Genomic DNA, 18,517 nt, shown 5'->3' with positions numbered 1-18,517 from the left:
ACAAGCAATTGGATCATAAGGTGTACTTAGTTTTTTACAGATGATTTCTCCATTTTGGTTTTCTTTTTGTAAAATGATAGTGTAATATATCATGCATTGTTAATCTAAGATTGTATTTACCTTTTTCACATGACTGTATTATAAGAGTGAAGTTTATTAGACAAAAAATACAGGTTTAAATGCTACATTTATTTTCAATTAAAAATATGAACTGCTTTGACTTTCTAAACAAGGTATACAAAATTGCAGTGCTGAAATTCTATGAAATCCTCATTCAGAACTTAAGTATACAAATTTCAGTATGTATGCATAGGCAGTCCTTGGCCTATTTGATGCTTGTTTTATAATGAATGATTTAGGAGATCTGTGTATTTAAACTGATATGTGAATCTGCTATTTAGTTGCAAATGCATTTTAATCAGGATTGAAATATAAACACAAATTTTATTGCCAGTATCTGGTTTTCAGTGTCTTTAAATTTTACTGCTCTACATAAAAGTAAATGTCTAATGTAATTTCATAGAAGTTCATCTTGAGGTTTATAGTGATTGACAATAGAATTAATTTCCAAATTAATTCCTTGATCCTCTTTTTAATATTTGTGATATGAATCTCAATTTTTTTAGGGGACGCAAACTGCTCTAGTACAAGAGGATTAGAAATAGCCATCAAACAGCGCATAGATGATGCACTTAGTAAAAAACTTCCCATGTTCTACCTTGTGAATAGACCTCATATTAATTTGGTAACTGCTGCATACCCTACGCAGATTGACCTGGACCATAGGTCTCTTAGTGTGAATTGGTCACAAGGAGACTTAACGCTGGAGGTGATAGATGGATTAAATGGAAAAATCATTGAAAGGTCAGTGTTGCAATAAAGTCCATTAAATAAAATATGAACTAACATACTTGTTCTTTAGAAACATCATAGGCATCTTAATTTTATTAAAATAATTTTGACAGGGACTTCTTTCAAAATAATTTTCAATTTTATTACGTAATGATAATTTACAGTTTTAACTAGTGATAATTGCTCTTGGAATCTGATCCTTATTATTGCTATCTTTTTCAAAATTAGTTCACCCTTCAAAAGTGGTATTTCAATGGCAAGTCGTCTTTGCAAAGCTGCAATGTTAAGTCGCTTTAAATTAGTGGTTAAAGAAGCAGCGCGAGAAGATTTACTTAAAGCAACAACTTACCATGAAGCAAAGGTAACATTAGCTAATATAAATGTGCTCTAGTAAAAGTCATAATTTCTAATGTAGAATTATAGCTATTGAACTATTGGCTTCAAAGCTAAGTAATAATCATGGTGTGATTTCAGTATTAGCAAGGAAAACAGCCATTATTTGAGATCTGTTGCAGAATTGATATTAGATTTGGAAAGTGGATCTGCACGTTTCTTGTCTTAACTTCACGGAATGACTTAATGATACTGACTAGTCTATAAGTAGGAATCATATTATAAAAAACAAGCCACTTTTATTTAAGTTAATAACTGTTTTTAGAATTTCTGCCCATCATTTTATCCCTGTTTCCTTTTTATACTTGTAAGAAAAGAAGAAAAATCATTGAGTATTCTTTCATTGTGGCCTTGAGGAATTTAGGATATGTAAAGAAAAGCATCCCATACTATGTGTGCTTTTTATAATGGCCCCTGTAATTGGATTTATCACAAAATGGAAATGAAAATAAAGATATACCTCTTTTGTCATCTAACAGCAAACTTTGTGATAACTCGTATTTAACAACTAAAATATGGGCTATCTATTCAAGCAATGATAGAAAAATTGGTATTGCCTATATGATTCTGCATAAGCTTTTTCCTATTCCCCCAAACTACTACATTAATAGATTGTGGAAAGCAAAAAGTAATGTTCAAACTCAGCTTCATTCTTAGTAACTATAGGACCAGTTTACAACTCTAGGATTTACTTATATCCTCCATCCAATAAATCCCAATCCTGTTTACTATTTCTGTTCCATGTACAGGTAGTCCTCAATTTACAACCACAGTTGAACCGAAAATTTCCATTGTTAAGTGAGCAGTTAAGGGAGTTACACCTCATTTTGTAACCTTTTTTTGCTACAGTTGTTATAGTGAATCATGCAGTCATTAAGCAACTCTGGTTTTCCCCATTGTCTTTGCTTGGGAAGATTACAAATAATGATCACATGACCTCAGGATAGTGTAACTGTTATAAATACGTGCCAGAATTTTGATCATGTAATCACGGGAATGTTGCAACAGTCATAACTGTGGTAATAAGTCACTTTTTTCAATAATTTATTTTTATTTATTTATTAATTAGATTTTTATACCGCCCTTCTCCCGAAGGACTCAGGGCGGTTTACAGCCAAATAAAACCACAGTGGATAAATACAGAATAAAACAATAATTAAAAAACTTATTAAATATGGCCACAGATTTAAAATACATTTAAAACAATAAAACCCACATTAAAATTTAAAACCAGATAATAAACTTCTAAAAAATCTATGTCAGTCCTGCGCGAATAAATAAAAGCGTTAACATAAAACATAAAATAATGTTGTAATTTCAGTTGCTAAACGAATGGTTATAAGTTGAGGACTACCTGTAATGACTTCTGTTCAAATCATTCATTCATGCGTTCATTCATTCATGTGACAGGTGACATGCAGCTCTTCTTTAACTTAAAACAAAATGTAAACAGAATTTAAAAAAAAGTCAAAACCATAAAAATCATAGGATAAGATGTAGGAAAAAGTTCTAGCCATCCATTACATCAGTTAAAAATCAGAAATAAAGTGCATTTCTTGAAAAGGGTTATTGTTAAAATTTCTTACCAATTTCTTATCAATTCCTCAGTATTTTATTTTATTTTTTTAGATTATGGCAGAATCTTACCAAGGGACAAAATACTTGCTGAAATCCTACTTGGAGCAACATGGTTATGGGTCTTGGATTGTGAAATCTCCACATATTGAATATTTCAGCATGTAAAGGTTAATGTACCAGCTCTATGACCTAAAAAATAAGCTTTTGCTCTTAAGAAGAATTTTTTAATTGGTTAATGATTGTGGATCAGTGTTGACCAGTAATATGAGCTGATAGATAAAAAATGTGCATAAACATAAGCAAAATAAATATACTATTTAGTTAATATATGCAGGTCTTTTTATTTTTTTGTCAGTGTAAAAATAATAAGTTGAATTAGTTTGTGCTATGTACTTGCTGCAAACTGCTATTTCAAAGACTTTAATTTTGAGGAGTACCTTTGGGAAAATATAGTGTGGTTGACAATAGTTTTGATCTGTACCATGTTATACAATAGTAGAACCAGCTATATGTCATTGGCTTGCTTTCTGAAAAGTTATGTGCAATTCTGGCATAAAAAGCCACAGTTCACCTTGTTAATCATATTGAAACTTTGTGGGTTTAAATCCCTTTTCAGTTGTGGGACTTAAATTTATCTGCAGGAAACTACACAAATTATGGTTGCATTACAAGAGTAAACGCCTACTAATACATTTTGAACAAAGTGTGTGATCTGTTTGCTGTATATTATGGAATTAATTCTGTAACCTGCAGAACTTTCAAACAATATTTGGTTCATTAATAGAGACAACTTAGAAAATGTATTGGGTATCTCAAAATACTTAATTTGTAATTTGATTCCTTTGTTATTCTTAAGACTTAAAGTGAATATGGATACTGCTTTGTATAGTAATACTACACTTTATTTCTAATAAAATAAGCATGATTTGACTAATTTTCAAGAATAAGGTTCATTAATACACTGAAACACTTATTTGAAACTCCAAACCCATAAAGTATTTTTTGCTGGAAAATTGCAACAAGCAAGAAAATGCAAAGCTACAAGTAAAAGAGAATGTTCCATAGAAGTTAAACTATTTTGAGAGTGGGACAACCCTTAGAGTGAAATATTTTCATTGAAGTAAAAGTGTTATAGAATGGCCCTATGGAACAGTTAAAACTATTTGAAGAAGTAAATCTTATAACCACTTTAATGGATAATTCACTTTATGGATTCATCTTTAGTTCAAGAAGGAATCTTCATGATGGTTACTGAAAATGATTATTTATGCAATTGTACATAAATGCAAAGTATGCGCCTTGTAGAGACCATACCCCTTATAAATGATTTCCTTTTATTTATGGAGCAACCAAACCACTGAAAGTCAATCTTTTTTTATATTTTTTTGGTGATTAGACTTCCTATGTTTAAATAAGAATTTGTGTACAAGCATTTTTACTTTTATTTCATTGTGTGTATTGGAATAAATATATAATAAAATTAGCAATATTCAATGCTTATTTCTTTGCTAAATTAGTATTTTCCAGTAAAACTGGTCTTTGCTATAAATCAAGACTTTATAAGAAAATGAGTCATTTTCCTTTCCCTGGAGCAATTTTTTTCGGGTAGTATTACAACAGATCTTTGGAGAGATTATTCTTTCCAATCATAAATTAAGCATTCAACAAGTAATAGGCAGGTATTCTATATGTATCTTTCTGAAAAATTATACAGTCACAAGATTTGCTAGGAATTATGAAAAAGCGAATAACATTGTCCTTTTTTCAAATCTCATGTCTATAGACCTATTCACAGAAAAGCCCTTGTTCCTAACAGCAAGTATTTATTTGTATGACCCTGTATAGCAATGGCGTCCAGCTTCTCCAGCATTGCGGAATGATGGGGAGAGGGGATGGTTCCATGCGAGCAGCTCTATTTGTGCAAGCGGCAGGCACATGCATCTGCTGCTCACAGAAATAAAGCTGTGTGTGCTCACTTGCCCACTGCGCATGCCAGTGAAACTGCATGCATGTGTGTCCGCCACTTCCACAGCATGGTTCTGAATGGTCCGTGGCCCAGGGCTTGGAGACCTCTGCTGTATATGATTTTGCAGGTGATATGTAAACAATCTGTAATTTATCAAAATGCAATCTACAAGAGTAAAAGGAAACAAAGTTAATTGCCATAAAGAAAAGTATTTCATGAATTTATGATGATAACCTAATATTGAAATCAAAGCATGGGTGTGGGCTCCTTGAGCCATAGGGCAAATAATGTGGAACTATCTTATTGATGGTGGCATTTTTGAGTGAATGAAAATAATTTTATCTGAAAATAGCATCAGAAAATTATAGCAGCCAATGGACCCATCTTCCATTTCCAGGCAAATGGATACTCCTAGGCAACCCTTATCAAGGCTCACAGTATACAGATAGTCCTGGATTTAATACCCCCACCTCTCCTCTTCCTAATGTTGTCAAATCACACAGGTTACTAAAAGGAGCACTGGCTTCCTTGAGTAGGGGAGGCCCTGGAAGACCTAGCCTGGAAGAAACCGCTATTTTTTGAGCGCCTACATGGAATTATGGCTGCTCAGAAAATAGCCTCTTCCAGGATCGCACTGCACGACCTAATGTTCTGGTGCTGTGCAGAAGCAAGCCTCTCCAAGGCTGAGTTGCACTGTGCAATCCCACAATCAGCTGTCATTTTTGAATGGCTGCTACCAGGATGATTCTCTACAGCCACAAGCCAAATGGCACGATCCCAGAAGTGGCCACCTGGAAAATGGTAGTTGCATATGGGATTGCGGTGCAGTGCGGTATGATCCTAGCAATGGAGAAGCCTCTTGGCTTCAGTAACTCGAACTCTGCAGCATTCTGCTGTTTTGGGATGCTGTGGAATGCTGCAGAGCCTCTCTTGCTGTGATCCTGGAAGTGGCTATCATTTTCTGAGCAGCCACAATTCAGTGCGGCTGTTTCTTCATTTTTGGTGTTCTTTAGAGCAGGGGTCTCCAACCTTGGCAACTTTAAGACTTGTGGACTTCAACTCCCAGAATTCCTCAGCCAGCTTTGCAGAGTTGAAGTCCACAAGTCTTAAAGTTGCCAAGGTTGGAGAGCCCTGCTTTAGAGAACTAAGGAGACTGTCCCAAAGGAGCTTTTTCAAGAGGCGACTGGACTTTCTGGTTTTTCTTTGAAGACATTTCTCATCCAAGAAGCTTCTTCAGCTCTGATGGGATGGTGGGGAATGGAAGGATTTATATTCCTTTATACAACCATGCCTTGGATGACTTGAGAATCTCCATAGACATTAAGGAGACTCTTGGATCTGAGACTGCAAATATTAATTGGATGCAATCTTGCCTTGTGCTTTACTCCGCATTGAACTCCAGAAAGCAATCTGGTATACTGATTGCTGAGGAAATCCCTAAATGCTCTTAATAAATTATGCACCTGTGTCAAATCAACTTGCTTGGCCTATCACTGTGCAGTGGTCACACAGTCTAATAATAACTATGTGAATAAAATAATGATCTGACTATAGCAGTGGATTGATAACAACGTCCTCCAAGTTTAGATTATGCTGCCATTGTACCAAAAGTTAGTATATGATCATTTGTTTCAGGACAAGATCATGGAAGCTATGGAATCTGAAGTCTGACCAGAACTCATATTCAGGGGATAAAAATCGGAGTCTAGACAAGTCTAACACTAATTCTCATTACAGAGTTGCAGCTTTATAGAATTTGGTAACCTGATGGACATACCTTGGACAGGGCCACATAGTCATTTCATTCAATTTAGTTTATGTGATGTAGTTTTGTATTTGATTATTAATAATTATAATACCGTGATGGCGAACCTTTGATGCGTCCGCGTGCTGGCCTTTGCACACGCGGGAGCACCACTACCTGGAAGAGCGGCGGTCAATTGCGCATGCATGAGCCGGCACTTAAATATCTGGATGCCGGCATGGAAGCACGCCCGACAAACAACTGGCCATCACGCATGCGCGCAACGTCAACCTGGAAGGCTGGGTGCCGGCCTGCACATGTGTGATGGAATGCCGCTCTTCCGCTGACCGGCACATGTGCAATCACAGGAACACAGAATAGGAGCCAGTGAGACCGCGCATTCTTCGCGGGATAGTTTCGCATGCCATTTCCAGCATGCGTGCCATAGGTTCACTGACACTGTTATAATAGAATAAAAATAAATACACCAAAATTAAAAACAACAGAAGTAACAAAAATTAGCAGCCAAAAAAACTCATAAACATTCAAATTAACCATAACGGATTCACCCATAAAATTGGAGCTTTGGGTTGATGGCAAAGCCAGGTTTTGGGTGTCTTGTGGAAAGCCAGCAGGGTCGAGGGAAGTCTGATTTTCAGAGATGATGTTCCATAGGATGGATTAAAAGTCTTTCATTCTGATAGTGAGAATTTTGCAGATGGAATACAGAGCCTGCTTCTTCTGCCAGATCTAACCGGATGGGTAGACGATACTGAGGTGATACTATCTCACAAGTAACACTTTTAGTATCCTGTATTAAAAGAGTGTTCTTTTTGCTGTTATCTGTGCCTTCAGAAGAGGCAGTTTCATTCCCAGATTCTGATCCTGGCTCTGTAGAAGGAATTGTCATAGACCAGAAGGATGGAAAGTCTGTAAGGGAGAAGACAGCAGAAAATTGCAAGAGTGGGAGGAGACATAACCATACTGGAAGAGAAAGCAGATGCTATCTCAATGTGGCTGCTCTGGGAACTTACAGCCTGGTCATATTCTGCAATTTGCAGAATCTTGGGAGGAATTTAAGAGAAGGGTTGGGTTTTTTTTTTTAGAGAACACTCCCTCAGCTACTCCACCATTTGATATATGAGAGTGGAAGTCTTCAAAATTAAACCCAGATTTCAAGAGATTTATTGAAAAATAAGCAAGCCTTTCTGTTATAAATACAATTTTTACTCAGTGTTTTATATATTTACTGCTTAGTTCCAATGAAATAAGCTTATAAAGTGGTGAGCTCTATCATTGCCTTATTTGATATCAAATAATATATTTAACTAATTAAATATATTAGTTCAAAATTAAAAAATAATTTTGAATTGTTGCTATATTTCTTGCTTAGTCCTAAACAGAATGAAATCATCCATTTTTTCCGTGAGACTACATTGGTTACACAAATTCATTTTAGTATTTTAAGAGGCATGAAGTTCAAGAACATTGCCCTTGGGATTCAACAGCCTTGGAGTCTTTAAGGCAGAGGTCTTCAAACTTGGCAGCTTTAAAACTTGTGGACTTCAACTCAGAATTCTCCAGCCAGCTATTACCTCCGGACAAAGTAATAGACGTCATAAAATGATAGATGGATTATCGAACCATGGGTTCATTTTTGAATGAGAAAAATTCAATGATTTTGTTCGGGCAAGAGTTTGGCATTTGGGCATATAAGCACAACGAAAACATTTTTTTCTACCACTGGGTGGAAAAGACAAGGATTGTGAAGAAATTTCTAGTGATTAAAATAGATCCACTTGCAATAAAAATCAACCAGAGATACAACTGAATAGCAGTAAAAAATTGCTTAAGTAGCACATTGTAATTTCAAAACAAACCTCATTAATTTTAGAGTATTGTAAGTAGTGGCAAACAGGGCAAAACAGGGCCCCTTTTGATCTAAGAGGAAATACTATGTTGCCAAGGAGACCTGACAACTTGATGACAAATAAGGCTGCTAACACAAGTTTGTAACTTGTATATACTCCAGAATTATTATTTATTTTTTTTTGAGCTCCTGGTTCCCTTAAGGCTTAAGTTCAGTGACTCACTTGTAAATATAGCAAAAGGATTGGATTCTCTCCAATTATTTTGGTAAGTTCATTGCTTCTATTTATTTAGTTGTCAAACATGTACGGGACAACAGATATAAGTATAAACATAGATATGAACGCAGGAAATGGGTACAAATAAATGGGGATAGTAGGACAGGGACAGTAGGCACGCTGGTGCCTTTATGCATGTCCCTTACAGACCTCTTAGGAATGGGGTGAGGTCAGTGGTGGGTTCTAATTGGTGTTACCACCAGTTCGCTACGTGCACGCACTTTGCACGCGATCAAAAGGTATAGTGCAGGGGTGGGCGGGAGGGCCCAGATGATGGTCGGAACGAACCAGTTCTCTGCCACTTCAACAGTAGACAGTTTAAGGTTAAAGTTATGTTACTTTGAGGAAGTAACAACAGAGTCAGGCAGTGCATTCCAGGCATTGACCACTCTGTTGCTGAAGTCGTATTTTCTGCAATTGAGTTTGGAGCGGTTGAGTTTGTATATATTATTTGCTCGTGTATTATTGCAATTGAAGCTGAAGTAGTCATTGACAGGTAGGACATTGCAGGTCTTCTATAAAAAAGGTGCTTTTATCACCTTTTATTGACACTGTCAACAAGATGGGAGTTCTTAGAGTGTGGGGAATAGATAGAGAGGGAGGCCATGACTATTTCAGGTTTTTGGAAAGGGCCTTTTTTATTGTAAGTCATATTTTCTGTTTAAGCTCCTTATTGAATTAGTTTTTATTTCTTTTGCTGTGCTGAGTTTTCTTTTTCCATGTTGAGGAAGGTGCTTATCCATTTTCATTGGGAAGTGTGGAATACTGACATTATTCTTCAGGAAGATCACCAATTTGCATATTGAACTACCAAGATCAGATAGCTCTTTTCTATTTCATTATTTCCTGCAGCAGAAAGAGGATGATGTAGAAAATTGAGATGATGTAGAAATTAAGACAATGTCTTGGGGAGAATTTATTTATTAGCAAGTGTTTTGAAAAATTTTGAAAATTATGGAGAGAGATAGGGGCAAGCTGTGTACTTTATTTACAGAACTGGTATGGCTCCAACTCTCCAACTTCCACATACTGGCACATTCAGTTTAAAGTACTTAAGTTATATGTGCATTAATTGAAGGCTTGGTACTGATGTGTTGTCAGCCTTACAAGCAAGATCAGTTTAAGAAAATGTCTCCACAGGAAACTTAGAATTATACTTTACTAAAAGTCCAGGCTTCAAATACACCCTCATACATACATAGTTGCTATGGAATTTAGCAGTTTATTCAAGGTCAAGAAATTTACAACAAATAATGCAAACCAAAACAGAATTTCTGAAAGTAGCTTGCACAACTGGTTTTGCTTTTAATAGGAGCATACAGAAAAAAAAGTCAAAACCCAGTCCAAGATACCAAAAGCTAGGTCAAGATTGTCGACCAGTTCAGAGTCAGAATTCCAAGAGCAAAATCCACAAGAATCTCATGCAACAGCTGGATATCAGATAGTTGATTTCAACAAAGAACCATGGGTTAGGACTGTCTCTTAAATCAGGGTGTAGTCAATTGTCTTAATCAAGAGATTTACTCCCCTGCTTGTCAAGGAGCCTAATAGAATATCTATGCTCTGTTCTCTGCAATACTTGGTGCAGGGGCATGCTTGGAGGCCTGACATCATTATCTGACTGTGCCAACTGTTCAGATGGTGCCTGTGTTTTATCAGCCTCAGATAATTCTTGGCTTTGTGACTCCTGAGGCTAATATTCCACAGGTTCTGCTAGAGGAGTTTCTTCAAATTCAGACTCCGTGTTTATTCTTGGGCCGTGACATTGAGATAGAACCTTGAAATCCTGATGGTGTTTTACTTCCCTTTCCTCTTATTCCTCAGTGAATACTGCCATTCTTTCAAATACTATCTTGTTTTTCAGGACTTAAAGAAGTTGCAGCTTTTGTCTTTATGTAAAGATTCTTGCCTATTTCTCTTAATTAACTTCTATTCATTGAACATGAAACCCAGTCAACCGAACATTTAAAAATGTATCACAAATAATAATGACTGGCACTGATGGATGATACGGGTTGCTGCCAGCATTCTAGATATTCACTAAGTATCTTCTTAAAATGTAAGATGGTTCTGAGTAGCACAGTTTTTTGCAGTTCTGCTGGTGTTATTGCAGGGAGCTGCAATGTCTTGATGTATTTTGTAAAATTCTTGGACATGGTACCAAGTGCCCTGATGACAATTAGAATAGAATAAAATAGAATTTTTTATTGGCCAAGTGTGATTGGACACACAAGGAATTTGTCTTGGTGCATATGCTCTCAGTGTACATAAAAGAAAAGATACGTTCATCAAGGTACAACACTTACAATATTTAATGATAGTCATAGGCTACAATTAAGCAATCAGGAAACAATATCAGTATAAATCGTAAGGATACAAGCAACAAAGTTACAGTCATACAGTCATAAGTGGAAGGAGATGGGTAATGGGAACGATGAGAAGATTAATAGTAGTGCAGATTTAGTAAATAGTTTGACAAGGGTTGAGGGAATTATTTGTTTAGCAGAGTGATGCGGTTCGGGGAAAAACTGTTCTTGTGTCGAGTTGTTCTGGTGTGCAGTGCTCTATATGGTTGTTTTAAGGATAGGAGTTGAAGCAGTTTATGTCCAGGATGTGAGGGATCTGTAAATATTTTCACAGCCCTCTTTTCGATTTGTGCAGTATACAGGTCCTCAATGGAAGGCAGGTTGGTAGCAATTGTTTTTTCTGCAGTTCTAATTATCCTCTGAAGTCTGTGTCTGTCTTGTTGGTTGCAGAACCAAACTAGACAGTTATAGAGGTGCAGATGACAGACTCAATAATTCCTCTGTAGAACTGGATCAGCAGCTCCTTGGGCAGTTTGAGCTTTCTCAGTTGTTGTTGTTGTTGTTATTATTATTATTTACTTTATTCATTAAACATGAAACTCAGTCAACTGAACTTTCAAAAATGCAACCCAAATACCATTGACTGGTGCTGATGGTTGATACGGGTTGCTGCCAGCATCCTAGGTATCAACCAAGTACTTTCTTAAGATGTACAATGTTCCAAGTAGCAGAGTTTTTTGCAGTTCCGCTGGTGTTATTGTAGGAAGCTGCAATTTGTTGATGTATCTTATAAAATTCTTGGACATGGTATCAAGTGCCCTGATGACATCATCAATAATAATAATTACTACTACTACTACTACTACTACTACTACTACTACTACTACCAGTATTATGATTCATCACATAGTCAAATGTTCAGGCTGGATTTGGCATTTTTGTTTGCCTATTGAATTCTTCCTGAGAACCTGGGGTAGGCAGATGTGGATGTTTGATGGCTTTATAGATACTATTGCAGGATGTAAGCTGTTCCAAATAAAGCTGCCTTTTGCAGTTGATTGATGGTGAATTTGTCAATGCTAATGGTGTTCAAGTGATGCTCCAGTTGTTTTTGGATTGCACCTAAAGTGCCTATTACCATTGTTACTAACTTTGCTTTCTTTATTATCAAATTTATTTGCCGCCCATCTTACAATTCAAGCTGACTCATATTTCATATCTGCCTAATAATTTTAATTTGTGGATTTCATTTCTTAGAGTTGTGGATAGAAATAATAAAAAATAAATAAGTTATATAGAAAAAAAGTGCTTTGCAAATTATTTGGATCTGACCTCTTAGTTTACTTTCATTTTTACACTTTATATTGTTATTGTTACAGTAAGAAAAATCTGATACAAATAAAGATATATGAAATACTGTTGTGTGAATTTCAGACATATCAGGAAATTAACATTAAGTTTGAGTTGTTCATCTTACAAGTACTGTAATCCTAAACTTACAACCACGATTAAGCCCAAAATTTATGTTTCTGAGACAGTTATTAAGTGAGTTTTGCCCCATTTTATTATCTTTGTTGCCACAGTTGTTAAGTTAATTACTTCAGTTGTTAAATTAATATTACAGTTGTTGAGTCTGGCTTCCCCAATGACTTTGCTTGTCAGAAAGTTGCAAAAGGTAATCACATGATTGAAGGACACTGCAACCATCATAAATATTAGTGAGTTGCCAAGTGTCTGAATTTTGGTCATGTGACCATGAGATGATGCAACTGTTATAAGTGTGAAAAATGGTATAAGTCCCTTTTTTCAATGCCATTGTAATGTTGAATGGTCACTAAATGAAATGTAAATTGAGGACTATCTGTATTTGAAAGACAATAGCTTAGGTGAAGATAATGTAACTACTTATGAATTATAAATGGACTCCAGAGGATGGTAGATAGGGAGGCCTGGAGGAACGTTGTCCATGGGGTTGCAATGGGTCAGACACAACTTCGCAACTAACAACAACAATGAATTGTTGGTAAAAACATTATTTTCCAATATACATATATGTTAAATATATTTTTATGCATAGAGATAATATCTGAACTGTTAAATTCTGCTATACCACTTATACTATATTAAGCAATGCAACAATAATAAATTAGATTTTAAATAATTCAAATTATATTTTAAATAACCAAGTAGAATTTTTGATTGAAATGTATAGTGTTTTTCAAAGTCCAGTGTGACGTGCAAACTGCAGAAATTCAATCAGGTGTTTAAGAAAAACTTTAGAATGCTGCACTTCATACATTTCACATTGAGGACACGTATTTTCTTGGTTAATATTTTGTAGATTTCCCTGCAATTAAAGATATGAGGCTAGAATTATTTCATCTAAATGAAAAATGAGAGGGAAGAGTTTCTTGTCATAAATATGATTTATATAGCTAACAAGATAATAATATTAAGAAAAAATAGTCACAGCAAGTTTGTTAGTCTGATTCAGTTTGTTTCTGATGCCAACCTGCCCAAGAGTATATGTGTTTAATCTCTATTCAAGAGTCACATAAATAAATATTACTAAGTTCAGATTGAAAATGGAGAAAATGGAGAAGCTTATCTGTATTTTTCTACACATAATTGTTAACATACTGAAAAGAGAAAGAATTCAACAACCCGTTTTTATAACAAGGTTAAGTTTGCCATATAAATTCCATTCTCAATTTTCACCTTATTACCAATTCCTAATACAAAATGAGGCAGAATTAGGTCTTGTTAGTTACAATTTTCATTGTAGACCAACATATATTATTTCTTTTGGCATAAACAATTCTTCTTGAGAATAGCAACCAAAATGTAGCTTCCTGTGTTTTTCTAGATGACATTACATTAAAAACGTAAATGATAATGATTTTATTTTATTTTGTGGACTGCATAAAAATGATTGTCTTTAGATGTCATGCACAGTTTACAAGAGTAATGAGAATTAGGCTGTAGTTATTTTGAGTTTCTACATTTTTCAAGACATAAGTTACCCACAGATTTTGGCTTTTAAATATGTAAATGCTTAAAAATACTTACCCAAATAGCTTTGATATTTTCTTGGATACGACGAATAATATTAGTGATGTTTTTGTTATCTTGATTTTCCTCTTTTAAAACATCGACTTCTTTCATAAAACATTTTATGGCCATTCTTGTACAATTCACCTTAAATAAGTAGTGCGTCATATGTTACAAAAGGAAGTAAAACATGTGATTTTCATAAATACCATAATTCGTTAACTGCAGACAACCTTAAGACATAATTTCTTATCGAATACTTCCACCGATTTTTATTTCCTTTCATTCCTGTTCAAGTTGGATGGATGGATTTCTTTATGTACAATTTCAGAGGTTTTACCTATAGTGCTCTGCATACTTATTTGGGAATAAATCCTATTGAATCCATAGCTTTTCTGAATACACACACACTAGAATTGAAACGTGTGTAATATATGAAGGAGAAGTTCAACAACGTCATCCTCAAATTTAAGTTTTGTTTAGCTTTGGGAAAACACACTTTGAAGATCTTTGCATTTCCCAAATTTTCACTTTACACACTACATGACTGGCTTGGTGCTTGTAGCAATAGAATTGGTAGTCTTGGAAAAGACATATTTCATTAAAAAATAGGTGATTTGGTGTTGATGTCTTTCTGCTGTTACAGAAAAGCAAGAATATGTGGAAATACATAGGCTGCAATGATCAAAGAGAAAAGAAGGAGCCATATGAAAAGTAATGGGTTCATCTAAAAAGTACTATAAAAGGTTCAACCTAAAGTAAATTTTAGGTTCATTCAAGGGAGCTTTTGGTAGTCCAGACTTCTTCAGGTGTTTGCCTGAACATATGATGACTTGAATATTGGGGAACGAAAGTATGCTTAGCTAGCCCCCTTCTTATTCCAGCCTTGAAGCATTAAACTGTGAGGTCTCATGAAGAGTCACATAAGAGATTGTGGCAATATATACTGTAGGAAAAAGGCAATGAGTTTGCTTCTAAACTGTTGGAATTAGAGAAAAACTTGATTAAATTTGCAAAGGCTTTCTTTTTGTAGATTGCCAGTTGAAATACCTAATAGAAAAGTAAAGTAGCATAAAGAAAAATATTAAAAAAAATATTTGAGTCAGAAAAATCTAAAAGACAGAATGAAATAGAAAATGTATCTGCGCTATTTGTGTGAAAGTACAGATACATCCAGGGGTGAAATCCAGCCGGTTCTATCCAGCTTGGTCAAACCTGCAGCAGCGGCTGCAGGAGGCTCCGTCCACCTGCATGGACGTCATGATGTCGCTTTTTGCGACATTTTAAGCCTCTGAGCATGAGCAGAAGGCTTTTGGCATGCACAGACACATTTTGGCACGCACATTGGCGAACCGGTAGGGAAGGTAAGTGAATTTCACCACTGGATACATCATTTTATTAACATTGCAATTTTTATTATCAAACCATGGAATCCAGCCTAATCCAAACTGCACTGTCCATTTCCTTTTCAAGCCCTCACAAACTTCAGGTCTTTAGTTTACTATATCTGATACTCTAACTTCTTTTCAAAGACTAGGAAAAGTAAAACCTAAAAGTCAACTTAACAAACCGTGTACTCCAGCCCAAACCAAACCGCATGGTCCTTTTTTCTCTCTCAAGCTCTCATAAATTTAAGTGAATGTCTAAAGCAGTCTGTATGTATAACCAGCCTTGTGACCTGCACAACTTTACTTCCTTTTGATTGCTTTCATTCCTTGTGACCAAAGCATTTTTTAAATTATAGAGGGATCAGAAAGGTCTCTTGCCTTTGTCAATTTGGTATTTGATAAGAAAAAACAAAATTGATGGCAGTCTGAATAAACTTCTTGCTGAGTAAAATGAATGGGGTCAAATACAGAGGACAGAAATATAAATAGTAAAAAGGGACCTTTAAAGCAGGGGTCTCCAACCTTGGCAACTTTAAGACTTGTGGGCTTCAACTCCCAGAGTTCCTCAGCCAGCTTTGCTGGCTGAGGAACTCTGGGAGTTGAAGTCCACAAGTCTTAAAGTTGCCAAAGTTGGAGACCCCTGCTTTAAACCATATCTCAAAAGTACAATTTAAGATACTCAATTATTTTATAATTCATCATTTGATATTAGGTACATGTTCACATTTCAAACTTATTTGGCCACAGTAAAAGATAAATACCCTGTGACACTTAAGGAAAGCAAAAGTTAGACTTTAAAGGAGCAGGATAGGAAGAATATTGATATCTTTGGCAGCCAATGGATTATCCAAAAAAAAAAAAAAAATCAAGCCATAATTTTCTCTCAAGCCACAAATGACCAGGCTCAAATTATCCTACTTCAGACACATGATGTGAAGACCTAGATCTCTGGAAAAGGCACTAATTCTGGAAAAAGTGGGAGAAAAGAAGAGGATGATCAACAGCAAGATGGATAGAGTCAACGGTGACAATGAAGGCACCATTGGGTGATTTGAAAGAACAGGTTAGGGATAGATCGTTATGGAGAAATTCTGAATGCTAAGAGTTGAAAACTACTTATGGCACATTATCAATAAAAATATGAATATGAATATTGAAATTCAAGAGAATTGCATGCCGAAATTTTGCAGTATAAAAAAGTTTTGATTTCAGCATTATGTATCATATTATATTACATTACATTATATTACATTATATATATATTATACTTTATATTACATTATATATATATATATATTATACTTTACTTTGAAAAAGTATCAAAAGGCAAGACAAGAAACAATGGTTGGAAACTAACCAAGGAAAGAAGCAACTTAGAATGGTGAGAGCAATCAACCAATGGAATAGCTTGCCTTCAGAAATTGTGGGTATTCCATCACCAGAAGCTTTCAAAAAGAGACTGAACAACCATTTGTCTGAAATGGTATAGGGCAGGGTTCTGCAAACTTGGCTCTTTTAAGATTTGTGGACTTCAACTCTGGGAGTTGAAGTCCACAAGTCTTAAAGTTGCCAAAGTTGGAGACCCCTGCTTTAAACCATATCTCAAAAGTACAATTTAAGATACTCAATTATTTTATAATTCATCATTTGATATTAGGTACATGTTCACATTTCAAACTTATTTGGCCACAGTAAAAGATAAATACCCTGTGACACTTAAGGAAAGCAAAAGTTAGACTTTAAAGGAGCAGGATAGGAAGAATATTGATATCTTTGGCAGCCAATGGATTATCCAAAAAAAAAAAAAAAAATCAAGCCATAATTTTCTCTCAAGCCACAAATGACCAGGCTCAAATTATCCTACTTCAGACACATGATGTGAAGACCTAGATCTCTGGAAAAGGCACTAATTCTGGAAAAAGTGGGAGAAAAGAAGAGGATGATCAACAGCAAGATGGATAGAGTCAGCAACGGTGACAATGAAGGCACCATTGGGTGATTTGAAAGAACAGGTTAGGGATAGATCGTTATGGAGAAATTCTGAATGCTAAGAGTTGAAAACTACTTATGGCACATTATCAATAAAAATATGAATATGAATATTGAAATTCAAGAGAATTGCATGCCGAAATTTTGCAGTATAAAAAAGTTTTGATTTCAGCATTATGTATCATATTATATTACATTACATTATATTACATTATATATATATTATACTTTATATTACATTATATATATATATATATTATACTTTACTTTGAAAAAGTATCAAAAGGCAAGACAAGAAACAATGGTTGGAAACTAACCAAGGAAAGAAGCAACTTAGAATGGTGAGAGCAATCAACCAATGGAATAGCTTGCCTTCAGAAATTGTGGGTATTCCATCACCAGAAGCTTTCAAAAAGAGACTGAACAACCATTTGTCTGAAATGGTATAGGGCAGGGTTCTGCAAACTTGGCTCTTTTAAGATTTGTGGACTTCAACTCTGGGAGTTGAAGTCCACAAGTCTTAAAAGAGCCAAGTTTGCAGACTCCTGATATAGGGTCTCCTGTTTGAGGAGGGGATTGGGCTAGAAGACTTCCAAGGTCCTTTTCAACTCTATTATTCTATGTTTTATCTTCTGTCTAGCGATTAAAGATATCTCTTGAATGAAATATAATGCTTGACATGTCCCTTTATACTCTACTTGTCCAAGTCATTCAGTTTATAATTTACTGTAAATTTATGAGTTAGTAGATATGACACAAAACAGGGATGGACTCAGGAAGACACTCCCCCTCCTTTCACTGGAAGAATAAGGCTAATCAAGTGAGCTATTTTTCAGTATCCTCTACCATGCTCTTCCCATACTATTCCTGATGCTACTGAGATTGTGCAAGGGAAGAGAGTTCACAAATCCAATTCTCCTCAACAACTTCCTTCCCTAGCCTAACAGTCAACAGGACTTTGAGAAGATCAAAGAAAACCTCACTCTGCCTCACCTATTCTCTTCAATATTGCTCTTCCCTTGTAATTCAAGCAGCATGAAACTATTCTCTTGACAGCCTACTTGAAAATGTTGTGAAAAGGTAGAAATTTTCCTTTGAATTGA

General features: G+C 35.3%; 1 protein-coding gene across 1 annotated transcript in view; it reads left to right on the top strand.

Annotated features, from left to right (window-relative positions):
- ADAD1 (adenosine deaminase domain containing 1) overlaps window positions 1-18,517 on the top strand; it is a 52,404-nt gene that overhangs the window by 14,239 nt on the left and 19,648 nt on the right. Inside the window, exons 10-12 of the mRNA XM_058192423.1 lie at window positions 627-864; window positions 1,081-1,213; window positions 2,875-2,990. Of these exons, the coding sequence (XP_058048406.1) occupies window positions 627-864; window positions 1,081-1,213; window positions 2,875-2,988 (485 nt within the window). The 3' untranslated portion in view covers window positions 2,989-2,990. The remainder of the gene's footprint in view (window positions 1-626; window positions 865-1,080; window positions 1,214-2,874; window positions 2,991-18,517) is intronic.

Source organism: Ahaetulla prasina, chromosome 8 (genome assembly GCF_028640845.1).
Source record: "Ahaetulla prasina isolate Xishuangbanna chromosome 8, ASM2864084v1, whole genome shotgun sequence".
Lineage (NCBI taxonomy): Eukaryota > Metazoa > Chordata > Lepidosauria > Squamata > Colubridae > Ahaetulla > Ahaetulla prasina.
This window is presented reverse-complemented; position numbering and strand designations above follow the sequence as displayed.